The 24,649-nt window shown below is 41.1% G+C and overlaps 2 protein-coding genes across 2 annotated transcripts; both read left to right on the top strand.

Moving 5' to 3' along the window:
* The first annotated feature begins 354 nt into the window (after positions 1-354).
* On the top strand, positions 355-21,202 carry LOC139331989 (mucin-5B-like). The gene is made up of 34 exons (XM_070963636.1): positions 355-415; positions 536-595; positions 747-1,008; positions 1,211-1,325; positions 1,510-1,600; positions 1,686-1,792; positions 5,238-5,466; positions 6,354-6,479; positions 6,653-6,770; positions 6,993-7,131; positions 8,521-8,631; positions 9,168-9,237; positions 10,350-10,487; positions 11,135-11,299; positions 11,383-11,477; positions 11,583-11,709; positions 12,530-12,785; positions 12,880-12,932; positions 13,716-13,819; positions 14,140-14,291; positions 14,382-14,520; positions 14,814-14,924; positions 15,317-15,496; positions 15,617-15,856; positions 16,599-16,755; positions 18,049-18,177; positions 18,402-18,552; positions 18,670-18,713; positions 18,970-19,026; positions 19,111-19,301; positions 19,421-19,502; positions 19,585-19,709; positions 20,544-20,705; positions 21,074-21,202. Exons 1-34 carry the CDS (start codon positions 355-357, stop codon positions 21,200-21,202), a joined length of 4,476 nt encoding a protein of 1,491 aa, XP_070819737.1.
* Positions 21,203-21,245: 43 nt separating this feature from the next.
* On the top strand, positions 21,246-22,843 carry LOC139331978 (uncharacterized). The gene is made up of 2 exons (XM_070963608.1): positions 21,246-22,000; positions 22,690-22,843. Exons 1-2 carry the CDS (start codon positions 21,246-21,248, stop codon positions 22,841-22,843), a joined length of 909 nt encoding a protein of 302 aa, XP_070819709.1.
* The last annotated feature ends 1,806 nt before the right edge of the window (positions 22,844-24,649 follow it).

Below are 24,649 nucleotides of genomic sequence, written 5' to 3'. Positions count from 1 at the left end.
GAGCATGCAGTCTGACCAATCAGCTGTCTGAAGACTGAGATCAGCTGATGAAATGAGTCAAGTCTGATGTGCTGCTGCTTCGTCAGAAAGAAAGCCTTCAGCCACTCTGCCCTTTGTTTCCCTCACAGATGTAAGGTGAACATCTGTTTGCATGCTCTGTAACCTCGCCCTTCATATCAGGTATGTGAAGGGGATCAGGAAATAAATGGGCCGGGCAGGAGCAGCAGTCATGAATCACTATGAAGCTATGAGAATGCCACTCCTCACCTGCCACAGTAAGACCTTGGCCCCTGGTATAAAGAGCTGAGTCTCCCTCCCATCTTCCACAGAGTTCCAGTGGAGAAACAAATGGCTATGGCTAATGAGTGGCTGCTATGTCTCACTCTGTCTGCCATTGTAGCTGCCTGGCACAGCGGTACATACATTATACATTATATTATATTTACCCATGTGCTACAGCAAAGCTCAGCCTTATTATTTTGTAATGTTTTTTGAGATTTGATTATTGATACTTAAATAACTCTTCTTTCAACAGAGGCAAAATCTGCTTTGGACACGTTCTCCTCCATTTCCCAGATTCCTGAAAAAATAACAGGTGAGCTTGTAGGTTGTTGGTAGCAATTATAAATTGTTTGCCTTATATGCCTTATATGAACGAATGCTCTCAGCATTCGTTCATATAGGTAAAGACCTGTGTAAAATATGGCTGTTGTTGTGGTATCACATCCTGATCTGTCTGCCTGTAGGTGTGAGTCCAATCCACAATGGCCAGATTTGCAGTACATGGGGCAACTTCCACTTCAAGACCTTTGATGGAGATATTTTCCAGTTGCACTCCACCTGCAACTATGTGCTGACCTCTTCATGCAGGGGCAGTTACACGGATTTCAACATCCAGATAAGAAGACAGGATGCTGGCGGCCAACCCACCATCAAAAACATCATCATGAAACTGGAGGGTTCAGTGGTGGAGCTCTCCAAGGGCTCAGTGATCATTGATGGCAAATTGTAAGTTTACACTAAAAACCCTAAACCCTTTTCAATATGCCTGCATAATTTAGTTAGGTGAATTTCTGTTGGAAACATTTTTTTAGAAGACAACCTGGTTAAATTTGATGGCTCCGTTTACAATCTCCCCTCGACTCCAAGAACAAAAGTTAGAAAAAACATTATGGCCAAAATAACCTGACTTTTTTTTTCATTTTTGCAGAGCCATCCTACCACTCAATCAAGCAGGAGTGCTCATTGAGAAAACTCCCACATACATCAAAATCAAAGCAAAGATGGGATTATTTGCTATCTGGAATGAGGAGGACTCTTTTCTGGTAGGATTATGGCTGAACAGAAAAGCCTGTTATTACCATTATTGCTTAATGTTCAAAACTTTAGATTAAAGTATACAGTAAGGTTAAACTGCATACTAAACACATGATATATGATATCCATATTTTGTAATGTAACAAGTCCAGTAGTGAGTCGGAGTGAGGGTTGATGGTTTTGTTGTCACAGGTGGAGCTAGACCTGAAATACAAGAACCAAACCTGTGGCCTTTGTGGAGACTTTAATGGGGTCCAGCTCTACGATGAGTTCTACAGCCACGGTATACTTTGACCAATGTTAACAAGTCAGTCAGTGTACACATGGCCACCCAACTGAGCTGTGTTTCTTTGATATTATGCAAACAGGTGTGAAATTATCCACCAAGGATTTTGCTAACTTCTGGAAAATGGACGGTCCAACTGAAAGCTGCTCTGACTACACACCAGAATTAACACAAAGCTGCAACGACATGGTGAGACTTTACCCAGTTTAATGAAAATCAAAATGGAAAAAAATCATTCTTCTCAATAATATACCATGACTAGTATCCAGGGATGGAAAGGGTACTAGAATATTGAATTTAAGTAAAAGTTAGGAGCTTGGCTCCCCTTAATGAAACATAAGCTCCCCTGAAAACATGATTTGTGATTTTTTTTTTTTTTTTTTTGAGGGGGACGGGCTCTAAAATATTGGCAATATGCTATTTTTGCCATGCATTTCTATCTTTCTGTATCGTCATTGGTCATGTGTGAGGTTGATTCACTCTAATAAAGATAATTGCATGCATGCTGGGGCTGCACGGTGGCGCAGCAGGTAGTGCGCCTGCCTCACAGCAAGAAGGTCGCAGGTTCGATTCCCAGGTCGGGCCTTTCTGTGTGAAGTTTGCATGAAAATTGCATGCATGCTGGGGCTGCATGGTGGCGCAGCAGGTAGTGCGCCTGCCTCACAGCAAGAAGGTCGCAGGTTCAATTCCCAGGTCGGGCCTTTCTGTGTGAAGTTTGCATGTTCTTCCCGTGCATGCGTGGGTTCTCTCCGGGCACTCCGGCTTCCTCCCACAGACCAAAAACATGCTCATTAGGCTGATTGGTGACTCTAAATTGCCCCTAGGTGTGAGTGTGAGTGTGAGTGTGAGTGTGAGTGTGAATGGTTGTGTGTATGTGCCCTGCGATTGGCTGGCGACCGGTCCAGGGTGTACCCTGCCTCTCGCCCGTTGACAGCCGAGATAGGCTCCGGCCCCCCCGCGACCCCCCAAAGGGATAAGTGGCATAGAAAATGGATGGATGCATGCATGCATGCTATTCTTGCAATCACCATCGAAGTGTGGTGGCGCAATAGCAAATTTCATTTGCATTCTGCTGGACAGACTTGAGCACTGCATTTGCATTGAAAGATGTTGATAAGTGACCCTCGCATCGATGTATTTGTACAGAGAAATGATTGTGCTCATCTGTGGTAACTTAAACTGCTGTTGACGAGGACTTGATGCCTTGTAGGAGGTTTGATGCGGTTATTAACTAATTATATATTAGATGCAGAATCGCAGTAAGTCCTCTTACAGCAGCGCAGTCTGGGGTCTGTTGGTCAGGAACTCTAGGTTACAGTTGCAGAGAGAGGTGCTTATGCCGAGGTCACTAAGTTTGTTGACCAGCTTGGAGGGGATGACTGTGTTGAATGCTGATCTGATGTCTGAACAGCATCCTCGCATAGGTGTTGTTGTTGTTGTCCAGGTGTGTCAGGGTGGAGTGCAGTGGTGTGGAGATGGCATCCTCTGTTGACCTGTTTGGTCGGTAGGCAAACTGATGGGTCCAGTGTGGGGAGAAGACATCGTTTGAGGTGCGCCAAGACCAGCCTCTCGAAGCACTTGGTGATGATGGGGGTCAGTGTGACGGGGCGGAAGTCATTATATTGTGGAGTTCCTCCTATGGCCGCCTGAGGCTGGCTCCAAAAGTACGTCAGTCCCCATAGACCCCCACATTTAAAATACCAACTTAACAGCAGAAATAAACACATTTACTAGCCTTGTCCAAAAAATGGTTTTGGTCTCAATGCATCAAATGCACTTTTGTAATGTCAGCTACAGAGGCAATAATTTTTTTTTTTTTTTGGCTTCCTGTAGAATGTCCATGTCTGTTACAGAAGACATCCTGTAATTTTGTGACAGTTAAAATGTCATCTGCATCGATGAAATGAACTGCCAAGGACCACAGCGCATATTTTATTCCCTAATTTCCATTGTAATGTTAATCCCATCTGAATGGTCAGCGTCAAAAGAATGGGGAAATGTAGAAGTGTAGGTGTAGCGTAAGTTCTGCAGCTGCAGGTCCAAGCCACAGAGTTGAAACATGCAAACGAAGTGTGTATACCATTGAGCAGGCAGCCATTTTGATGGCTTTAGAGTGGATTGAACAAATCAAAGCAAGAAATCTGTCAAATATACTGCATTACTTTACACTGAAACTGCAGTGGAGGTTAGTCTGAGAGTACATGGCATCATTAGTTCCTGCCTCTTAAACATTACTGGCAAACTGACTACATGTCGTCCTTGCAGGCATTAGACTTGCGGTACACGAATTAACTATTGGTTGTTGTATTTGTCTGGTGATCAGTAACCAGTTTCTGGCATCAGAAATGAATTAAGGTAGAAGTGGCACACTGTATATGTAATTGTGTTGCCTTCAACGAATGTACACTGTAAAAGATTTTAGACTTTAAATATAATTATACTCCTTATACTGAAGTTAATAATAAACCTATGTTAAACCATTTCTGCAGCAGGTTTCATTTAAACCTAAGATACAGTGAGATGAGATACCTGAGTTTAGGTGATTTCTAAAGGACACAGCAAGTGAGCTCAGATGAAACTAGTGATGCAGTTTAAACAGCAGTTTCTAAGGACTCAGCAGAGTAGTTTAAGTAATCATGTGACTGATCCAGACAGCACAGGTTTGAACCCGTTCTAAATCTTAAACCACAGGTAGGGTAGTGACAGAGCAACAGCTCCCTATAGAGTCAAAGTTTAGCGCACCAAACCAGGTGACAGCATTGCTAGTGTGTCAGCAGAAGGTCTCAGTGCCTGTGGCCACACAAAGTGAAAAAAGCCATCGCCAATGGGTCATACATTAGTTTTCAGCAGTGGTGGAAAAGTATTCAGATACACTGTTGAAATACTTCACTACAAATAAAAGTCCTGCATTCAAAACCTGACTAAAGTAAAAGTATGTAAGTAACATCAGCAACAAAACATGTGATGTTTTAAGATTAATATTACTGCTGCATTAATGTGTATTAATGCTGTATTGCAAAGTCTATTAATTGTAACTAATCTATGTACTGTTAAATAGTTTAATCTACAGCAATGCATTATATTATATTATATCTATATATAAGACAATCATATGTTTGTAGCTGTCCTGTGAGAATCACATATCAGTCAGCTTTTCATGAGGTCAAAACAGCTCTCTTTTCAGCTTTGTGACAATGCATTTTACAGCCAGTCCAAGAGGCTTTTAACTAGTTTGTCTGAAGAAGGAGAAATTCAAATTCACCAATTTGGAGTGGACAGGAAGAGCATGGAAAATTGGTGTTGGAAAAGTAACTAGTAAGTAAAGCTGTAACACCAGTGTGGTGGGAAAAAAAGGACAATATTTGCCTGTCAGATGTAGTGACATCTATATGAATATGCATGAAATGGAAATACTCAAGTAAAACACCTCAAATTTGCATTTAACTACAGTGCTTGAGTAAATGTACTTTGTTAGATTCCACTATTGGTTTTCAGTAACACATATCCCAGTGTTTAATATATGTTTAATATGTTGCATTTCCTCTGTCTGTCTGTCTGTCTGTCTGTCTGTCTGTCTGTCTGTCTGTCTGTCTGTCTGTCTGTCTGTCTGTCTGTCTGTCCATCCATCCTGTAGAAACCTCTGTGTGAGCAGATTCTTACAGGGCCGGTTTTCAGCAGCTGTCACAGCCTGCTGGATGTTGCCTCCTTTACTTCTGCCTGTGTTGCAGACCTCTGCCACTGTGGAAAAGGCATAGATGAACAGGCAGATCCCTTCTGCCTCTGCAACACTGTGTCTGAGTTCTCTAGGCAGTGTGTCCATGCTGGTGGCAAGCCCCTCAACTGGCGAACCAAAGAGCTCTGCTGTGAGTACACTCATTAGACACTGCTAATTAAATATTCCCTGGGCAGGAGGGGGCTTTTGCCCACTGACTGAAAACATGCAGACACACTATAATTGAAAGAAGAGTGTGTGTACACTAAGCAAAGCAAGCTAATCATCAATGTTGATTAGTATAAAGAGGAGAGAGAATGTTGCACCCCTGAAAAATGTGGGGTCTTGGGTTTGAATATTTCAGTCGCACAAGTGTTTCAACAAGCAGATGCAGAATATTAGATTAGATTAGATTCACCTTTAATGTCAGTGCACAGAGTACAAGTACTGTGACAATGAAATGCAGTGTAGTATCTAACCTGAAGTGCAAAAAGTATAAAGCAGATTGAATAAACAGTCCTAACCTTATGAACAGTGTGAAATGAATACTCTAAATTATCTACAGCATGAACATGTGAAACAGTTAGGCAACATATATAATGCAATAATGCCAAAAGTGAGATATATAAACGCACATTATATATTACACAAAACATTTCAAGACTCCTAACTTGCTGAGTTAGAAGCGAACTAATAGCCGTGTCTGCTGTAACTTTAAGACTGCAATAGGACTACAGGAAAAATCTATTGAATTATTCTTGCTCTCTTGTATATTCATATATTTTATTTCATATTCACTAACACAGACCAGTCCCTCACTAACCAAACACTGTGATCGCAGTGAGTAAGCCGATTTCATAAAACGAGATGTATCCATAGCACAAGGCCACCTCTTCTTAAAGGTTAGGAGTTCTAGGGGAGGAGAGGACACGTTTGAACTGTGAGCAGGTCATTCAGGGGCTGGAACCAAGCTACAACGGTAACGTTTGTGTAAATTAATGTTAGAGAGGAAGTTCAAAACATCTGATGTATTCACAGGGAAGTCATGTCCCCACAAAATGGAGTACAATGAGTGTGGGAGTCCCTGTGCTGATACCTGCTCCAACCCAGAGGCCAGCCACACCTGTGACAATCACTGTATCGATGGATGCTTCTGCCCTGCAGGTACAGCAGAGTGACAAACAACAAACATACATACATATAATTGTGCGCACGCGCACACACACACACACACACACACACACACACACACACACACACACACACACACACACACACACACACACACACACACACACAAAATGCGTTCAGATACAGTATATTTTGATCATTTTCAGGCATGGTGCTGGATGATCTAAATGGCAATGGATGTGTCGCACTGAGCGAGTGCTCCTGCAGCTACAATGGCAAGATCTATGGACCAGGAGAGTCCTACTCCAGCAACTGCAAAAAATGGTATGATCTATAATATGTCAGAGCATGTCAAAGGAACATCCATACTGGAAAATGGGTTTATTTGCGAGAAAAACTGAGACTACAGTCAAATGAAGCAATCAGTCTCTGATTTGTCAGTATGTATCCAGTCCAGAGAAATAGTAAATCCCAGAATATTGTTTATTCTAGCTTGTCAATCAAACAGATAACTAATAACTAAGATTCAACTGTGTGCACTGACAGTGTGTGTGAGAGTGGCCAGTGGAGGTGTACAGAGGAGAACTGTCCAGGAACCTGCTCTGTAGAGGGAGGAGCTCACATCAACACCTTCGATGGAAAAATCTACACCTTCCATGGAGACTGCTCATATGTTCTGGCTAAGGTAGCACACATCATCATCTCTGCTGTTATACACATACACACACCTCGGCTATGGTGATGGGACATGCACAACACTGCGACACAAGTCTAAAGACCTCAAACTCAAATCTGTTAAAGCTCGTACTGATAAAAGGTTGCAATAAATTTTGGAGATGAAACAAAGTAGAGGTATGCACATCATCTCTGTACCATTCCATGTAATAAAGGCACCCATATAGTAATGCATGCAATGTGTCCACACACACACACACACACACACACACACACATACACACACACACACACACACACACACACAAAATTACAATACATACAAAACAATACTACTACTATTACTACTACTACTACTACTACTACTACTAATAATAATAATAATAATAATAATAATAATAATAATAATAATAATACATTATCCTTACATAGAGCTTTTCAGGGTACTTCACAAATGTTTCACAAAAATACAAAACAATACAGAGTAAATCACCATTACAACAGATTACAATGCATATAAACAAATAGCGGTACAATATGGTCTCGATGTTCTCTCAGACTGAACACAGACTGAATTCCCTCTTGGTTGTTGCAAACAGTGAATATGTGAATATATAATACAAAGTAGTGTATTAAAAAAAGAAGTTAATGTTTTCTGATGCTGTCAGTGTCTTATTAGCAATAGTCAATTAGTTAAGATAATTATGGATTGAGAGCTGCATGGTGGCGCAGCAGGTAGTGCGCGTGCCTCACAGCAAGAAGGTTGCCGGTTCGATCCCCGGGTCAGGCGAGGCCTTTCTGTGTGAAGTTTGCATGTTCTTCCCGTGCATGCGTGGGTTCTCTCCGGGTACTCCGGCTTCCTCCCACAGACCAAAAACATGCTCATTAGATTGATTGGTGACTCTAAATTGTCCGTAGGTGTGAGTGTGAGTGTGAATGTTTGTTTGTCCTTGCATGTGGCCCTGCAATCGGCTGGCGACCGGTTCAGGGTGTACCCCGCCTCTCGCCCATTGTAGCTGGGATAGGCTCCAGCCCCCCGCAACCCCAAAAGGGATAGGGGTTGCGGGGGATGGATGGATGGATGGATGGAATTATGGATTGAACCTTTAGTTTCCACTATTTTTGAAAATATTGTTCTCATTGAGGAATACAGAGGCAGCACACAATCTTGATACTTCATAGTTTCTACCATCTCTGCTGCTCTTGCTAAAACTGCTACTACTACTTCAACCATTGATACAACTGTTGGTAGTAGAACTATTAGTGCTGCTTGTATAAATACAGCTGATACATCCATTGTGATTTTTTCTACTGATATTTTGTACCATGTACACTGTTATCAGCAGGTCTGCCGCTTCAGTTCAGCAGTAGTTGAATAGTTATGTGTTTGCATGTTTAGGACTGCAGTGGAGCCCAGTTTGTGATACAGGGAGAACTGGTGCAGTGTGGAATGACAGAGAGTGAAACCTGCCTCAAGTCCATTACCTTTGGTTTGTCTGGCGGAGCTAATGTGAGTATGATATGCACACAGAGACACTCTCACACACTACACTATTGATTTTACTATTTTACCAGAAAAAAATCTGAATTTATATCATCATAAATTTCCTAAGATATCCCATTAACAGCTAATGTTTTATGGATGATTTTGGATCTAAATACAATATAAAATGTTTCCCTTCCTAATCTGCTCAGCATTATGTGTATTACTATAGGAAGGAAAGGAGCAAAGCATTACAATAGGACTTTGAATTTGCTTATTTTCACATACCAAACCTGGTACCCATGTAGAGTTTGAGATTGTTCGGCATGTTCTTTTTGCATTTTAGCCCACTGTTAGTTTTTATGTTTCTTCCAGTGCAGTGAAAATAATCTTGGAACTAGACCAAGTTAAGTCCATCATAGTAAATATTATGTCCACTTTTACGCTGTATTGAAGTTGCTTGCATCTTTGTATGATTAGTGCAGTACAAGCAGGATTTTTTTTAACACACATCCAACATGTAATGATTTCAAAAATAACATCCTGTCTCCTCTCATATAAAGGTGATCACCATCCAGCCCAATGGCAAGGTTTTTGTGAATGGCCTTCACGCTCAGTTACCCTTTTCTGCTGGTAGGAGACTCCTCTGTACAGTGTTCACCTCTGACTTTCTGACATGCAGGAAAAGATACACTACATGGCCACATTACAGTACATTTTTTAATGTAACATATATCACAAACAGTTGAGCTGAATGACTGAGGAGTGAACAAACACTTCATTACAGTTGCTGCAAGGCTTCTCAGTTCACAGGAAATGTGTGGTTCAGTTCCTGGCAGCAGTACCTCAGACTTTGATCATAAATTCCAGTGAACATAATTACTGCTGTGGGTGGGAAGCAAGTGAGAATCAATGTCCCTGTCAGTGCAACATCTACTGGTCAGCTGAGGCAGCTGCATAGAGATGACTGGATGTGGGGAGATATTGTTACTGTCTGTCCTGTTTATTAAACTCGTCTGCTGAATGTCATTGCTGGCAAATGAAAATGAGTGACTGGCAACAGCATGTCCATGTGGGGTCACTATCTCACCTCCACAGCTCAACAGTAAAGTCCACAGTGACAAGGGATGCCGTATATCTGGAAAACAATAAAAAAAATAAATAAAATAAAATCAATTAAAAATGAAAAGCATAAATGACTGAATGAATGAACATGTTAATATTTTCACACAAATCAAGCTGATTTCAGTAAACATCCAGTGGCCATTGCTTACTGTAGCATCAGGAGGGAAGTTAAGAAAAAAAAGCAAAAAAGCAGAACATGTTAGTTAATAGTATTCTTATGCTAAAAAAAAATGTCATAATTATTGAATAGTGAACACACAATTAAAAGAGGTTTGATTTCTTTGTTCTGTTCTTGTCTGTCAACAGTTTGTTGAAAAGTTCATTATTCAGTGGGAATTTAATACAGTGTTGAAAACATGTTCGTTAATGTTCTTATGCTAAACAAATGTAATAATTATTGAATAGTGAATAAAAGTAAGAAAATCATTCTAAAAGTTGATGTTTCTTTACATATTTTGTAACATTGTCGGTGGGTTTGCAAAGGGGGTCCCCGGCTAGAAGCTAATGCTGTTTGGGGGGCCATGGCATGGAAAAGTTTGGGAACCCCTGCTATATAGTATTTCATTCTGTCTCCTCCCTTTCCCCTTTTAACAACTAACTTCCTTTCTCCTAACCACCAGCTGGGATCTCTGCCTTCAGAGCATCCTCTTTCTACCTGCTAGTCCAGACGTCTGTTGGTGTTCTATTGGAGGTGCAGCTCCAGCCAGTCATGCAGCTCTACATCACAGTGACCACTGACTACCAGGCCAAGACCTGTGGTATGTACACTGTATGTACAATGATCTGCATGTGCTCTCAGACTGAAAAGACTCACCTCAAATGATGACATGGTTATTAATCCCCATTTGTTGCTGCAAACAGTGAATATGTGAACAGAAAGTGACAAAGTAGGGGTAAAATAGTACCAAACATATTCATTAGAGTGAGAAAGTAGAAATACTGAGACTGAAAAAGTCAAATATTTTGATCTACGGAAGTACTGGAATTTTGATCAAATTTAAACAGGCTATACAAAATGTTGATGGGTTTTATGGTTTTTAAAGATCTTATTGATGGACTTCATGTTTTGTACTATGCTGTGATGAATAAAAGAATGTCCTTACCGTGCTAAAGCCTAGCATGTGCAGCTAGTTTCTTTTATTGAGACAATAGTTGCTGTAGTTTGGAACCAGATTAGATTGCTAATTTTCATGTATGATTTTTTTATTAGTCAATTTTAGCATGAAAGAAGAAGACTGACATATAGAAAGACAGAAACATGATAAAGCCATAGTGACTTCAAAAAAGATTTGTGTAGACGTGATTCTTCGACCCTGTGGGGAAAGAGTACCCACACAATCGATCCATTTTGCCTCTACAATAAAGTCTTAGGCATTGTCATTAACATGATGGTGTCTGCCTGCAGGTCTGTGTGGGAACTTCAACAATAACCAAGCTGACGACTTTCTAAAGCTCAGTGGTGTTCCAGATGCCACCGCAGCTGGTTTTGTCAACAGCTGGAAGACACATGCCGGTTGTCCCAATGTTAAAAGCACCTTTGAGAACCCTTGCAGTCTTAGTCTGGATAACGGTATGCCTGATTTGTTTAGATTCTTTGTTATCATTGTGTGTTCTTCAGAATGAGTGACGTTGGTAATTTTGTGTTGATGACAGAGAAGTACGCCCAGCACTGGTGCTCCATGCTGAGTGACCCTCAGGGTGTGTTCGCCTCCTGTCACTCAGAGATCAGCCCTGACTCTTACAAAGAGGTAAGTCTCATATCTACAGCATTCAGATATTTCAGTGGGCTGTTCCTGGACCAGTCTCCAGACCTCTCATTTAACTCAAGTATTTTTCATTTTGTCTTGTCACAGAACTGCATGTATGACAGCTGTAACTGTGAAAAAAGTGAGGACTGCATGTGTGCTGCAGTCTCCTCCTATGTCCATGCATGTGCAGCTGCAGGAATCCAGATCAGCGGCTGGAGGAAGACTATCTGTGGTGAGTAGTGAAGAGCTGTGAAACAGCACATGACTTGGAGGACTTGACATCATTACGTTGTCCAAATCCTAAAAACCCATATATTTCCATGTCCTCACATCAGATGTCAGTTTCATCAAGCATTAGATAAATCCTTCACAGAGAAAGCTTTGTGTGAAACCACATCAACCTGTGTTTTTTCTAGGACCCCCTAGTACTGACCTAGTGATGGGGATACACAGCTTTTTAAAGCACTGACTCACTATGAAACAGTTATTTTGAAAATGGTTCACTGTTTCAATGTATTTGATAAAAGTATTTGAAAAATTATGTTTACTGGCCAAACCCTTGATGTTGCATTTGTATGGATGGATTAAATCTGAGACCACGATGAAACAGACAGAATGTAACAGATTTCATTTTTTTCATTATAATTTGTTCAAAAAAAGCTTGTACTATAAAAACACAACTCGGTTTTTAAATGCTTAGGCTGGCTGACAAGAACTTCATGTAGGCCTATTCAAAACACCTCTGTGAGACAAGTGTGATGAAGTGAGGCCTTGTATGGGGTGGTTACGTAATTTGTGACGTGGTCTCCGTCAAAGCATCACATTGGCATACATCTGCTTTGAAAGGTCAATGCTGTGCTGGGTCGTCCAAGTGTAACGTCACTATTTTAGAGTTGCTGACAGGGAAACTCAGTATTGCTCTAATATTGATACAAATGGGCTAAATGCTGCAAAAACATTGGTGCATTAGTCCTGTAAACATATTCATGTAGCGTGAATACAGTGCAACAGTCTTACAGCTTTTCACTGATTCTGTGATCTGGCCTCCTCAGGGAAATATGCCAACTCCTGCCCCAGCAACATGGTCTACACCTACAACATCACATCCAGCAGTCGCACCTGCCACTGCATCGGCACCACGGATCTCATCTGTCACTTCTCCTTCCCGCCCGTTGACGGCTGTATCTGTGCAGAGGGAACCTACCTGGATGACTCCGGGAAGTGTGTCCCACCCGAAGCTTGTCCCTGTTTTTACAAAGGCTCAGCAGTGTCTCCTGGACAGGTCGTAAACAAGGAAGGGGTCATGTGGTATGAAAATCACTCACACACATGTTCAGACACACACACACACACATGTATAAATGTATATTAATGTGTGTGTGTGTTTTTTTTTCCCCACTAGCACCTGTATGGAGGGTAAACTCAGCTGCTTTGGAGAGTTTGTTATACAGCCATGTAAGTTGTGTATTGCAGAACCACCTGATAAGTCTCAGCCTTAAAGTTATTGTTACAATACTTCCTGACCATGCAGTTCAAATGACAATGAATGCTTTTAGGGTGTTCACTAGCTCTACTGTAAAATAGTCAGATGGAGTAGGCCTTAATAGATCTGAGCTGCATGCCAGCTGTCACAGACTTACAATGATCTCTACTTGTCTGTCAGATTCAGAGATTTGCACCATTGTTGGCTGCCTGCATAGCTAAAATACTGTAGTTGACTTCATTATTTATTTACTGATTTTAGATTTGAAAAATACTATAATCTTGGATTTTGTCTGCGTTCTTTAGTATTTTTGGAAGGACATTTGTTCATTTTGTTTCTCTGAGAGTAACATGTTTAGATTGATGCCAATCTAATGCATGTGTGTTAAGTCAGGACATTCTTAAAGACTGGAAGCCAGGGGAGAAGCTAGCTTGGCTCTGTTCAAAAATATACCTGTCAACACCTCTAAAGCTCATTACTTAAATTTGTACAAGCTAAGTAAAAACAACATTTGTGGTTTTAGATGGAGTTATTCTGTAACTAAGTTAACTAAGTTACGTAATGTTTGTTCTGCATGTGTAACTATAACTCTTGAGAAAGTCTTAATAATATAAAGAAATCTGTTTTCTGGGATCCATTGCAGCATGAAATGCACAGTCTCGAATGCTGCATTACATCAGGACAACTGGTGTAGAATAAGTGACCAAGATTCATTTTAGAAATACAGTAAAGTAATTTTACACATCTTTTCTCAGCATCCTGTGCTCCCCCCATGGTTTTCTTCAACTGCTCTGCTAATGGTCCAGCTGCAAAAGGAACTGAGTGTGAGAAGAGCTGCAACACATTAGACATGGCCTGTGTGAGTCACCTCTTCTCCAGTCTAAAGGAAAATTTACATGCAAATACAGATTATTAATTTAAAATGGCAGAAAAAGCTGAGAGAGACAAACTGTCTGAACACTTAAATCTACTAGCACTTAACACCAAGGAACAGGTCAGGAACTTTGGTGTTATCATTGACTCCAACCTAAATTTTGAACATCACATTAGAAACATGACTTAAGTGTCATTCTATCATTTATATATTATGTATTGCCAGAGTCAGACCATTTCTATCCCAGGCAGAAAAGTTCAGACATGCTTTTATCTCTAAATTGCAAATTTTCATCTTTTCTCCAGATGACCACAGGGTGTGTCTCCGGATGTGTATGTCCATCTGGGATGATATCTGACGGTAACGGAGGCTGTATTGAGCCAGCGGCCTGTTCCTGTGTTCACAACGGCGTCTCCTACCAGCCTGGAGAGACAACCAAGGTGGACTGCAACACCTGGTAGGTGACTCATAAGTGGAATTAATTGTTGTAAAGAATATGCTAGTTACTAGGTAAGCCTGATGCAATCTAGTATGTACCTGTTTTCAGCACTTGTAAAGACAGGAAGTGGCAGTGCACCACCAACCAGTGTGATGGAATGTGCTCTGTCTATGGGGATGGACACTACATGACTTTTGATCAGAAGCGCTTCACCTTTAATGGCGACTGTGAATATATTCTCACTCAGGTATGAATGCTCACAAAAACAATTGGTGAACAGAGTAATGGAACTGATGTGTATTGTCAGATTTTGAACAGAGAAGTGCACGTGTTAATAACTCAACATGCATTGTGACACTCTCAGGAATGAGCCATCACTGACAATATCCATGGCAGACCCAAAACAATAAAACTTAAATTTCCACCTCTAATCCTGTCCTACAGGTTTTGGCATGATGCACAAAATCAAGCAGACCCACTAATATTGATTATTTTCTTGTGTGTATGTGTGGGTGTGCATGTGTGTGTATCCTTCCTCAGGACTACTGTGGCAGCGCTCAGACTAATGGAACCTTCAGAGTGATCACTGAGAATGTTCCATGTGGAACCACAGGAACTACCTGCTCCAAGACCATCAAGATCTTCCTCGGGGTAGACAGTCAATATAAAACCTTTTCAAAAACCAACTCAATGTGAACTGCTGACAAAAAGCTGGAAAGCAAGACTGAGTCACTCAAACTGAAGTGCTCTAGAAGTGCTTAGACAAAGTCAATTGGGCTTGTTTTAGATTCTTGGCAAAAAAAAATGTCAATATATACACTCAAATCACTTGATTTTAAATGTTGCCGTTGATGGAATACAACAGACATGGAGGAGCTTCTCACAGCTACAACAAAGTTGAGCAATTGAGGACAATTGTAACAGCTTCAGTGACATTTTCTGGGATGTTGAGAAAAGTGAAATTGGCAGTACAAGTTGTAGATATTAAAAGCTGACCAACAATTAATTTTGGACCAACATTCAGTTCCTGTCTTTTTGTTTAGACTGCAGAACTAATTCTAACAGAGGGAAACTACCAGCTGCTGTCAGGTGGAAATGAAGATACAGTTCCATTCAATTACAGCACTATGGGCATCTACCTGGTAATTCAAGCCAACAATGGACTCATTCTCATGTGGGACAGGAAGACCAGCTTGTACATTATGCTTAGCCCAAAATATAAGGTAACCCTGTAAAATGTGAATGAAAGCTTTTTGTTTTACTGTGACAATGGATTTATTACAGCAAGTTTTATTTTAATATTTAAGTTGAACTGCATGATTTATGGGGCTCTACTTTTTCAGGGTCATGTGTGTGGGCTGTGTGGCAACTATGACGACAATGCAAATAATGACTTCACAACAAGATGCCACGCTGTAGTGGTCAACCCACTGTTGTTTGGGAACAGCTGGAAGGATTTGCCAAGCTGCCCAGATGCTCAGGCTATCACCAGTCCCTGCACAGCCAACCCCTACAGACAGTCATGGGCCCAGAAACAGTGCAGCATTATACAGAGTGATGTCTTCTCTGCCTGCCACTCCACTGTAGGTTGTTGTTGAAGTCAAATTTGTTGTTGAACCTTTTCTTTATGTTTTTACTCTTCAAGCAGCAGGGCCTAATGACGATGATGTTGGTCAGGTTTTGCCTGTCCCTTCAATACATATTGAAGCAAATGAATCCCAGTATTTTAGTGAACTCCTGAATGTTCCTGGAGTGACACCAGTTCATGTTTCTCACTTTTAGAAAAGATGCATCAAAATCTTTTTGGGAGTATCATCTCCTTTCAAATTCAGATCCTTTAATTAAGTAAATGTAACAATGTCACACTATATAATACTATCTGAAAAAAAAAAGTTCTGCATTCAAAACCTCACTTGTGTAAAAATGCAGAGGAATTATCTACAAAATATAATATGAAGAAAGTATAGTATAGTAGTCATTATGCAGCAGATTTGTCCCCTTTCATAGTGTTGAATTATGATACATCAGGGTGTATTATTTGATCATTATTGCCAATGCTTTTAACAATTATGCAGCATTTTAATGTTGTAGATATTTGAGGTGTTGAAGGTTTTTAAACTTTTTTATATACTTCATATTTATATGTTCTGTACTAAAATCTTATTTTTAAAAAAGTAATTTGTAACTGTAGCTGTCAGATAATTGCAGTGGAGTAAAAAGTACAATATTTGCCTATTAGATATAGAGAACTAGAAGCACAGCAGTATTTATACCTCAAACAGCATTTTGTAACTCATTAGTGTATCATCATACATTTGTCTGTAGGTGGATCCCTCTCCATACTATGAAGCATGCGTATTTGACTCATGTGCTTGTGACACTGGTGGAGACTGCACGTGTTTCTGCAGTGCTGTGGCCGCTTATGCTGAATCCTGTAACCAAGCTGGCATTTGTATACGATGGAGAACCCCGAAGATCTGCCGTGAGTAACCAGGATAAACTAGTCATTTTTGGCTTTCACAAATGTGTTAAGTATATAAAATATTTCAAATTTAAAAGTACATAATAAATGCACAACTGAAATGATGATGCTTAAACCCAGCACAAACATATTTTTACATAATTCTAATAGTTTTGGAAATATATCAGACATATATAGTGGTTTCGCTTGCAGATTGGCTATCAGAAGAGTGGACTATTGGCCTTGGCAGTGGTCTGCGCTCTCTGAATGCCCATCGAGTTCTCTATGCTTCCTGCTGCCCAAACTTGCCTCTGTCTGGACTGACTATCTGTCTCAGGCCTTGGTCATGTCATGCCATATGGTAGAGATACTGACCTAATGCTGGATGATCTATCGCTACTATCCTCATCGAAGTCCTGTACCTCACCTTAGATTCAACAACTTTTGGTGCCTCTTGGGCTCTCCAAATCCTCTCCATTCAAACGTCCATTCTGGGGTTGATGGAGTCCCACAGACATCCAGCAACCTGTGCAGCTGGTGATGTTCCTCTCCATCAATTTCACAATTGTTTAGGGTACCTTGTTAACCAGCAGAGGCATAGGACACAATAGAGGGTGCCATGTTGGTATATCCAAGCTCTGAATTCACCAGGGAAGTCTGACTTCTCCAGACCAGCAAGCAGGGTGCTGAGGTCCTGGATGGTTGATTGAACAGCTGTATCTCAAAGACTGAGATTGAAGATCTTGTCAAGGCTCTTGGTTGTTTTCTCCAAGATGGATACCAGAGACCTAGTATTTCACTGTCTTGAAGCTCATCTTGGTGATGCATTTTCTTAAGCCCATCTACCACCCGGAACTGATGTTTTTGTTATCATACTGTCATCCATCAAAGCCCAGATGGGGGCTGTTATGCTCTTGCACTGCTATTGGAAATAGGTTTTTCCTACTCTTGCTGCCTTGAGAAACATGTTCACCACAAGGAAAACTATGGCTACAGAGTTTGTTCAACCAGTTATTATCTCCCTCTAAGGGCAATGTCGGTCTGAAAGCACTTTCTCGGAAGTGATTATCAGGCTAAAGTTATTACAGTAGTTTATGATTAGATCTTTCCATCTTTCCAGATCACTCCATTATCTATCATAACATCCTGTGGCAATGCTGCAATGTGCAATGCAATACAATGCAATGTCTGCTCAGTATAATGGTGAAAATAAGGCTATGTACAACCACATCATCAAAGTCATGAGTATGCTGTCCTGAATAGTCTTGAATCTTGAACATGCCCATCCTGAATAAGCATTATTATCTTTTCCAGCTCTCTTCTGTGATTACTACAATCCCCCTGGTGAATGTGAATGGCACTACATGCCATGTGGATCTCCTTGTATGAAAACCTGCAGGAGCCCCTTAGGCAACTGCTCTTCGCAGTTACCACCTCTAGAAGGTACAAGATAAACTTTAAGATAAACATATCATTTATCTTTTTAACACTGGATATATTTTGTATACTATAACAATTGCTTATCACTCCTTCAATCACAATGCCATGAGAAAAAAATAAAAATATACCACTTTCAACTGATGGTACTAATTGTTTTGATAATGAAAATAAATATTGAAGAATCAATTTCCTACACTTTAAGAACAACTGTTTGTTTTTTTAATTAGGTTGCTATCCAAACTGTCCTCCTGCTCAGCCGTACTTTGATGAGGATACAATGACATGTGTTTTAAAAGAACAATGTGGCTGCTATGATAAAGAGGGGAGACACTATAATAATGGTGATGAAGTGCCAACAACCGAAAACTGTCAAGCATGGTAGGTCTCATATACATTACACATGCCAGTCAATGTTATATAACTTTGTGGCAAGTTCAGATTGACTGACAACAAATCAAAACTGTAATAATATATTGCATTTTCTTTCTCTTGAAGTACTTGCAGTTCAATGACTATTCAATGCCATTATGATGCCCAAGGTATGCAAAGATTTGGAGAGATTGTGGGTTGAAAAAATACATACTTATTTTAGGCTAATTGTAAATAATACCTTCTCTATCTTTACAGCCTGTACTTGTACATATCAGGGAAACAAATATCCCCTTGGAAAAACCATATATAATACAACAGATGGACATGGTAACTGCATCACAGCAGTGTGTGAGAAGAATGGTACCATTGACAAGAGGTCATACCCATGTTCAGCACCTACATCAACACACGTGCCCACTGCAGACACTACTACACCCAGCCAGTCTCCAACCACCTTTGTTTTTACATCAACCACGCCAGGTAGGAGAAGCTATTCATTTTGCAAACTGAATATTTTCTGTGGATTTACAATATAACCAACACCTATATGATGTGTGTCCACAGAGCCAGTCACAGTCACGTGTAATCCTTGTACATGGTCACCATGGTATGATACCAACTTCCCCACTCTGGGAACGCCAGGAGGAGACAATGAAACTTATGGAAAGATTAGAGAAGCAGGACACGTGATTTGTGACAAACCAAGCCAGATCCAGTGTAGAGCTGAGAAATTCCCAAATGTCAACATTGCCAATGTGGGACAAGTGGTGCAATGTAATCTGACTAAGGGGCTGACATGCAGAAATGAAGACCAGACAGGACCACTGGCCTTATGCTTTAACTACCAAGTCAGAGTTCTGTGTTGTGACTATAGCGCATGCCCAACAAAGTCAACACCTTCTACCATTCCTTCAAGATCAACGACAAAATCCCCAATAACACCCAAAACACAACATGTTACTGAAACACCTTGTGTGGAAACATTATGCTACTGGTCACAGTGGATAAGTTCAGACTACCCTGAATATGGTCCTGAAGGTGGGGACAATGAAACCATCAAACACATCATCCAGAAAGGATATAACATTTGTGTGAATCCAGTGGCAGTGGAGTGCCAGGCTGTGTACTACCCAGGGGTGCCCCTAAATCAACTGGGACAAGATGTAACATGCAATAACCAAGGACTCCTGTGTGAGAACAGCTTACAGTATCCCCCCATATGTTTAGATTATGAAATAAAGGTAAAGTGTTGCAAGGCAGTGCAATGCAGCACAACACCAAAATTTACAACCATTACTTTCACAAACACGCCAACTACACCACCTCCTTCTTCAACCTCAACACACTCTACCATAATTAAAATAACCACACCTGAGCCACCAACAACAACAGCTGAATCTTCAACTAAAATTCCAGGCACAACACCTTTAATCACTACAACCACAACACCTACCGCAACTGAAACAATTACAACTCAGCCACCAACAACTAGTACTACAAACACTGCACCTTCAACCACAACTGAAAGGACGACAATGCTGCCACCTACAAGTACTAGAACAACCATTATGCCTTCTACCTCAAGTGCTACTACAATGGCAACTCAACCACCAAGTACTTCTACTTTGACAACCACAACAGCTTCTACCACAACTGAAATAGTTACAACTCATTCAACAACACCAACCACTACAAAAACAATTACACCTTCGACAACAACTGGAACAACTACAATTCAGCCACAAAGAACTACTACTACAACAACCACAATTGAAACAGCTACAACTCAACCATCAACTGCTATGACAAAAACCACTACATCTTCGACCACATCTGAAACAACAACTACAACACAACTACCAATGTCTACTACGACTACGAGAACCACCACACCATTGACCACTCCTTCAAGCTCAATTACAACCCTCTCAATAACACCTACATCAGAACATGTTACTGAAACACCTTGTGTGGAAACACTGTGCTACTGGTCACAGTGGATAAGTTCAGACTTCCCTGAATATGATCCTGAAGGTGGGGACAATGAAACCATCAAACACATCATCCAGAAAGGATATAACATCTGTGTGAATCCAGTGGCAGTGGAGTGCCAGGCTGTGTACTACCCAGGGGTGCCCCTAAATCAACTGGGACAAGATGTAACATGCAATAACCAAGGACTCCTGTGTGAGAACAGCTTACAGTATCCCCCCATATGTTTAGATTATGAAATAAAGGTAAAGTGTTGCAAAGCAGTGCAATGCAGCACAACACCAAAATTTACAACCATCACTTTCACAAACACGCCAACTACACCACCTCCTTCTTCAACCTCAACACACTCTACCATAATTAAAACAACCACACCAGAGCCACCAACAACAATAGCTGAATCTTCAACTAAAATTCCGAGTACAACACCTTCAATCACTGTAACCACAACACCTTCAACCACAACTAAAAGAACTACAACTCAGCCACCAACAACTAGTACTACAAACACCACACCTTCAATCACAACTGAAAGGACGACAATGCTGCCACCTACAAGTACGAGAACAACAACCATGCCATCTACCACAACTGCTACGACAACGGCAACTCAACCACCAAGTACTTCTGCTTCGACAGCCACAACAGCTTCGTCTACAATTGAACTACCAACAATTCATTCAACAACACCAACCACTACAAAAGCCATGACCCCTTTGACCAAACCTGACACAACTACAAATCACCCACCGGCAACTACCAGTACTACAACTACTACACACACAACTACCATAACTGAAACAAGAACTAAGTCTCAGCCACCTACAAACACTAAACCTTTTACCAGAACTGAAAAAACAACTCTGCGACCAACAACCACTGCATCTTCTACCACAGCTGAAATAACTACAACTCAGTCATCAACAACGACGACCACCAAAACAACCACTATATCATCTACCACAACTGAAAGAACCACTGCAACTTTGACGACAACTGAAATTACTACAACACAACCAACAAGAACAACTACAACAACCACAACACCTTTGACCACACCTGAAACAACTATGTCTCAACAACCTGCAACTGCAACTTATACCACAGTTGAAACAACTACAACTCAGTCACCAACAGCCACTACTATGACAACCACTACACCTTCAACCACAATTGAAGCAACTACAGTTCAGCCACCAACAACAACACTTTGCCCTGGTGGACATGATGTGACATGTGGTTGGTCAGAATGGATCAATCTGGGACAACCCACACCAGGACCTGATGGTGGAGAAGATGAATCCATTCAGAGGATAATCTCTGCTGGTTATCCTGTTTGCTCAGCTCCAGAAGAAGTCCAGTGTCGAGCCGCCCTCTACCCAGGTCTGTCCATGTCACAGGTGGGACAAGTCGTGACTTGCAGTAAAGATTTCGGTCTCGTATGCATCAACAAGCAGCAAGGGTTTCAGCAAGAGTGTTTTGATTATGAGATTAAATTCAAATGCTGTGGGTGTCCAACGCCTTCAACTGCAATTCCAATGACAACACCTTCAACTACTGCAAGCACAGCGTTTCCTACCACAACAGAAACAACTTCAACCCAGCACCCAACAACAAGCACAACTGCAACTTCAACTACAACTGAGATTACAACAACACATCCAACAACAACAACTACTACAACCACTGCACCTTCGATCACTACTGAAAAAACATCTCAGACACTGTCATCCACTGCAACTTCTACGACAAATGAAACAACACATCCAACAACTACGACTGAAACCACTGCACTTCCGACCACAACAGAAACAACAACTGCAACGCAGCCTCCAACAGCTACTACTTCTGGAATCACAACTTCACCTTCTTCCACAACTGAAATTAGAACAAAACATCCAACAATAGCTAGTACAACAACCACTACACCTTTGACCACCACTGAAAAAACAACTACATATCAGCAACCTACAACCACTGCAACTTCTACGACAACTGAATTAACAACAATACATCCAACAACAACTACTACTACAACCACTGCACCTTCAACCACTACTGAAACAACATCTCAGCCACTATCATCAACTGCAACTTCTACGACAACTGAAATAATAACAACACATTTAACAACTACGACTGAAACCACAGCACTTCCTACCACAACAGAAACAACAACTGCAACTCAGCCTCCAACAACTACTACTTCTGGAACCACAACTTCAACTTCTTCTACAACTGCAATTACAACAAAACATCCAACAACAAGTCGTACATCAACCACTACACCTTTGACCACCACTGAAAAAACAACTACATATCAGCAACCTACAACCACTGCAACTTCTACCACAACTGGATTAACAATAATACATCCAACAACAACGACTACTACAACCAGTGCACCTTCAACCATAACTGAAACAACTACATTTCAGCCACCGTCAACAACTTCGTCTACCACAATTGAAACAACTACAGTTCAGCCACAAACAACTGCACTTTGCCCTGGTGGAAATTATTTGACATGTGGTTGGTCAGAATGGATCAATGTGGGACAACCCACACCAGGACCTGATGGTGGCGACGATGAATCCATTCAGAGGATAATCTCTGCTGGTTATCCGGTTTGCTCAGCTCCAGAAGAAGTCCAGTGTCGAGCTGCCCTCTACCCAGGTCTGTCCATGTCACAGGTGGGACAAGCTGTGACTTGCAATAAAGATTTCGGTCTCATATGCAATAACAAGGAGCAAGGGTTTCAGCAAGAGTGTTTTGATTATGAAATTAAATTCAATTGCTGTGTGTGCCCAATGTCATCAACTGCAATTACGACAACACCCTCAACTACTGCAAGCACAGCACTTCTGACCACAACAGAAACAACAACTTCAACGCAGCCACCAACAACTGGTACTGCTGCAACCACTGCAACTTCAACCACAATTGAGATTACAACACATCCAACAACAACTACTACTACAACCACTGCACCTTCGACCACTACTGAAACAACAATATCTCAGCCACCAACAACTTCTACTTCTACCACAACGGAAATAACAACAACACATCCAACAACAACAACTACTACAACCACTGGACCTTCGACCACTACTGAAACTACAACATCTGAGCCACCGTCATCAACTGCAACTTCTACGTCAACTGAAATAACAACACATCCAACAACTACGACTGAAACCACAGGACTTCCTAGCACAACAGAAACAACAACTTCAACACAGCCACCAACAACTAGTACTACTGCAACCACTGCAACTTCAACCACAAGTGAAATTACAACAACACATCCAACAACAACTAGGACAACAACCACTACACCTTTGACCACCACTGAAAAAACAATGACATATCAGCAACCTACAACCAAAGCAACTTCTACCATAACTGAAACAACTACAGTTCAGCCACAAACAACTGCACTTTGCCCTGGTGGAAATTATTTGACATGTGGTTGGTCAGAATGGATCAATGTGGGACAACCCACACCAGGACCTGATGGTGGCGACGATGAATCCATTCAGAGGATAATCTCTGCTGGTTATCCGGTTTGCTCAGCTCCAGAAGAAGTCCAGTGTCGAGCTGCCCTCTACCCAGGTCTGTCCATGTCACAGGTGGGACAAGCTGTGACTTGCAATAAAGATTTCGGTCTCATATGCAATAACAAGGAGCAAGGGTTTCAGCAAGAGTGTTTTGATTATGAAATTAAATTCAATTGCTGTGTGTGCCCAATGTCATCAACTGCAATTACGACAACACCCTCAACTACTGCAAGCACAGCACTTCTGACCACAACAGAAACAACAACTTCAACGCAGCCACCAACAACTGGTACTGCTGCAACCACTGCAACTTCAACCACAATTGAGATTACAACACATCCAACAACAACTACTACTACAACCACTGCACCTTCGACCACTACTGAAACAACAATATCTCAGCCACCAACAACTTCTACTTCTACCACAACGGAAATAACAACAACACATCCAACAACAACAACTACTACAACCACTGGACCTTCGACCACTACTGAAACTACAACATCTGAGCCACCGTCATCAACTGCAACTTCTACGTCAACTGA

This window comes from Chaetodon trifascialis, chromosome 1 (assembly GCF_039877785.1).
Source record: "Chaetodon trifascialis isolate fChaTrf1 chromosome 1, fChaTrf1.hap1, whole genome shotgun sequence".
Classification (NCBI taxonomy): Eukaryota; Metazoa; Chordata; class Actinopteri; order Chaetodontiformes; family Chaetodontidae; genus Chaetodon; species Chaetodon trifascialis.
The sequence above is the reverse complement of the archived record's forward strand: the minus strand, read 5'-3'. Positions and strand labels throughout refer to the sequence as shown.

Excerpts from the sequence above, each read along its gene's own strand:
- LOC139331989 (XM_070963636.1), top strand. The coding sequence starts at position 355 with ATGGCTAATGAGTGGCTGCTATGTCTCACTCTGTCTGCCATTGTAGCT. Across the intron at positions 7,132-8,520 it reads GCTCATATGTTCTGGCTAAG|GACTGCAGTGGAGCCCAGTT; the intron begins GTAGCACACATC and ends TTGCATGTTTAG. Across the intron at positions 18,553-18,669 it reads ACCGAAAACTGTCAAGCATG|TACTTGCAGTTCAATGACTA; the intron begins GTAGGTCTCATA and ends TTTCTCTTGAAG.
- LOC139331978 (XM_070963608.1), top strand. The coding sequence starts at position 21,246 with ATGACCCCTTTGACCAAACCTGACACAACTACAAATCACCCACCGGCA. Across the intron at positions 22,001-22,689 it reads TGCATCAACAAGCAGCAAGG|CACTTCCTACCACAACAGAA; the intron begins GTTTCAGCAAGA and ends CTGAAACCACAG.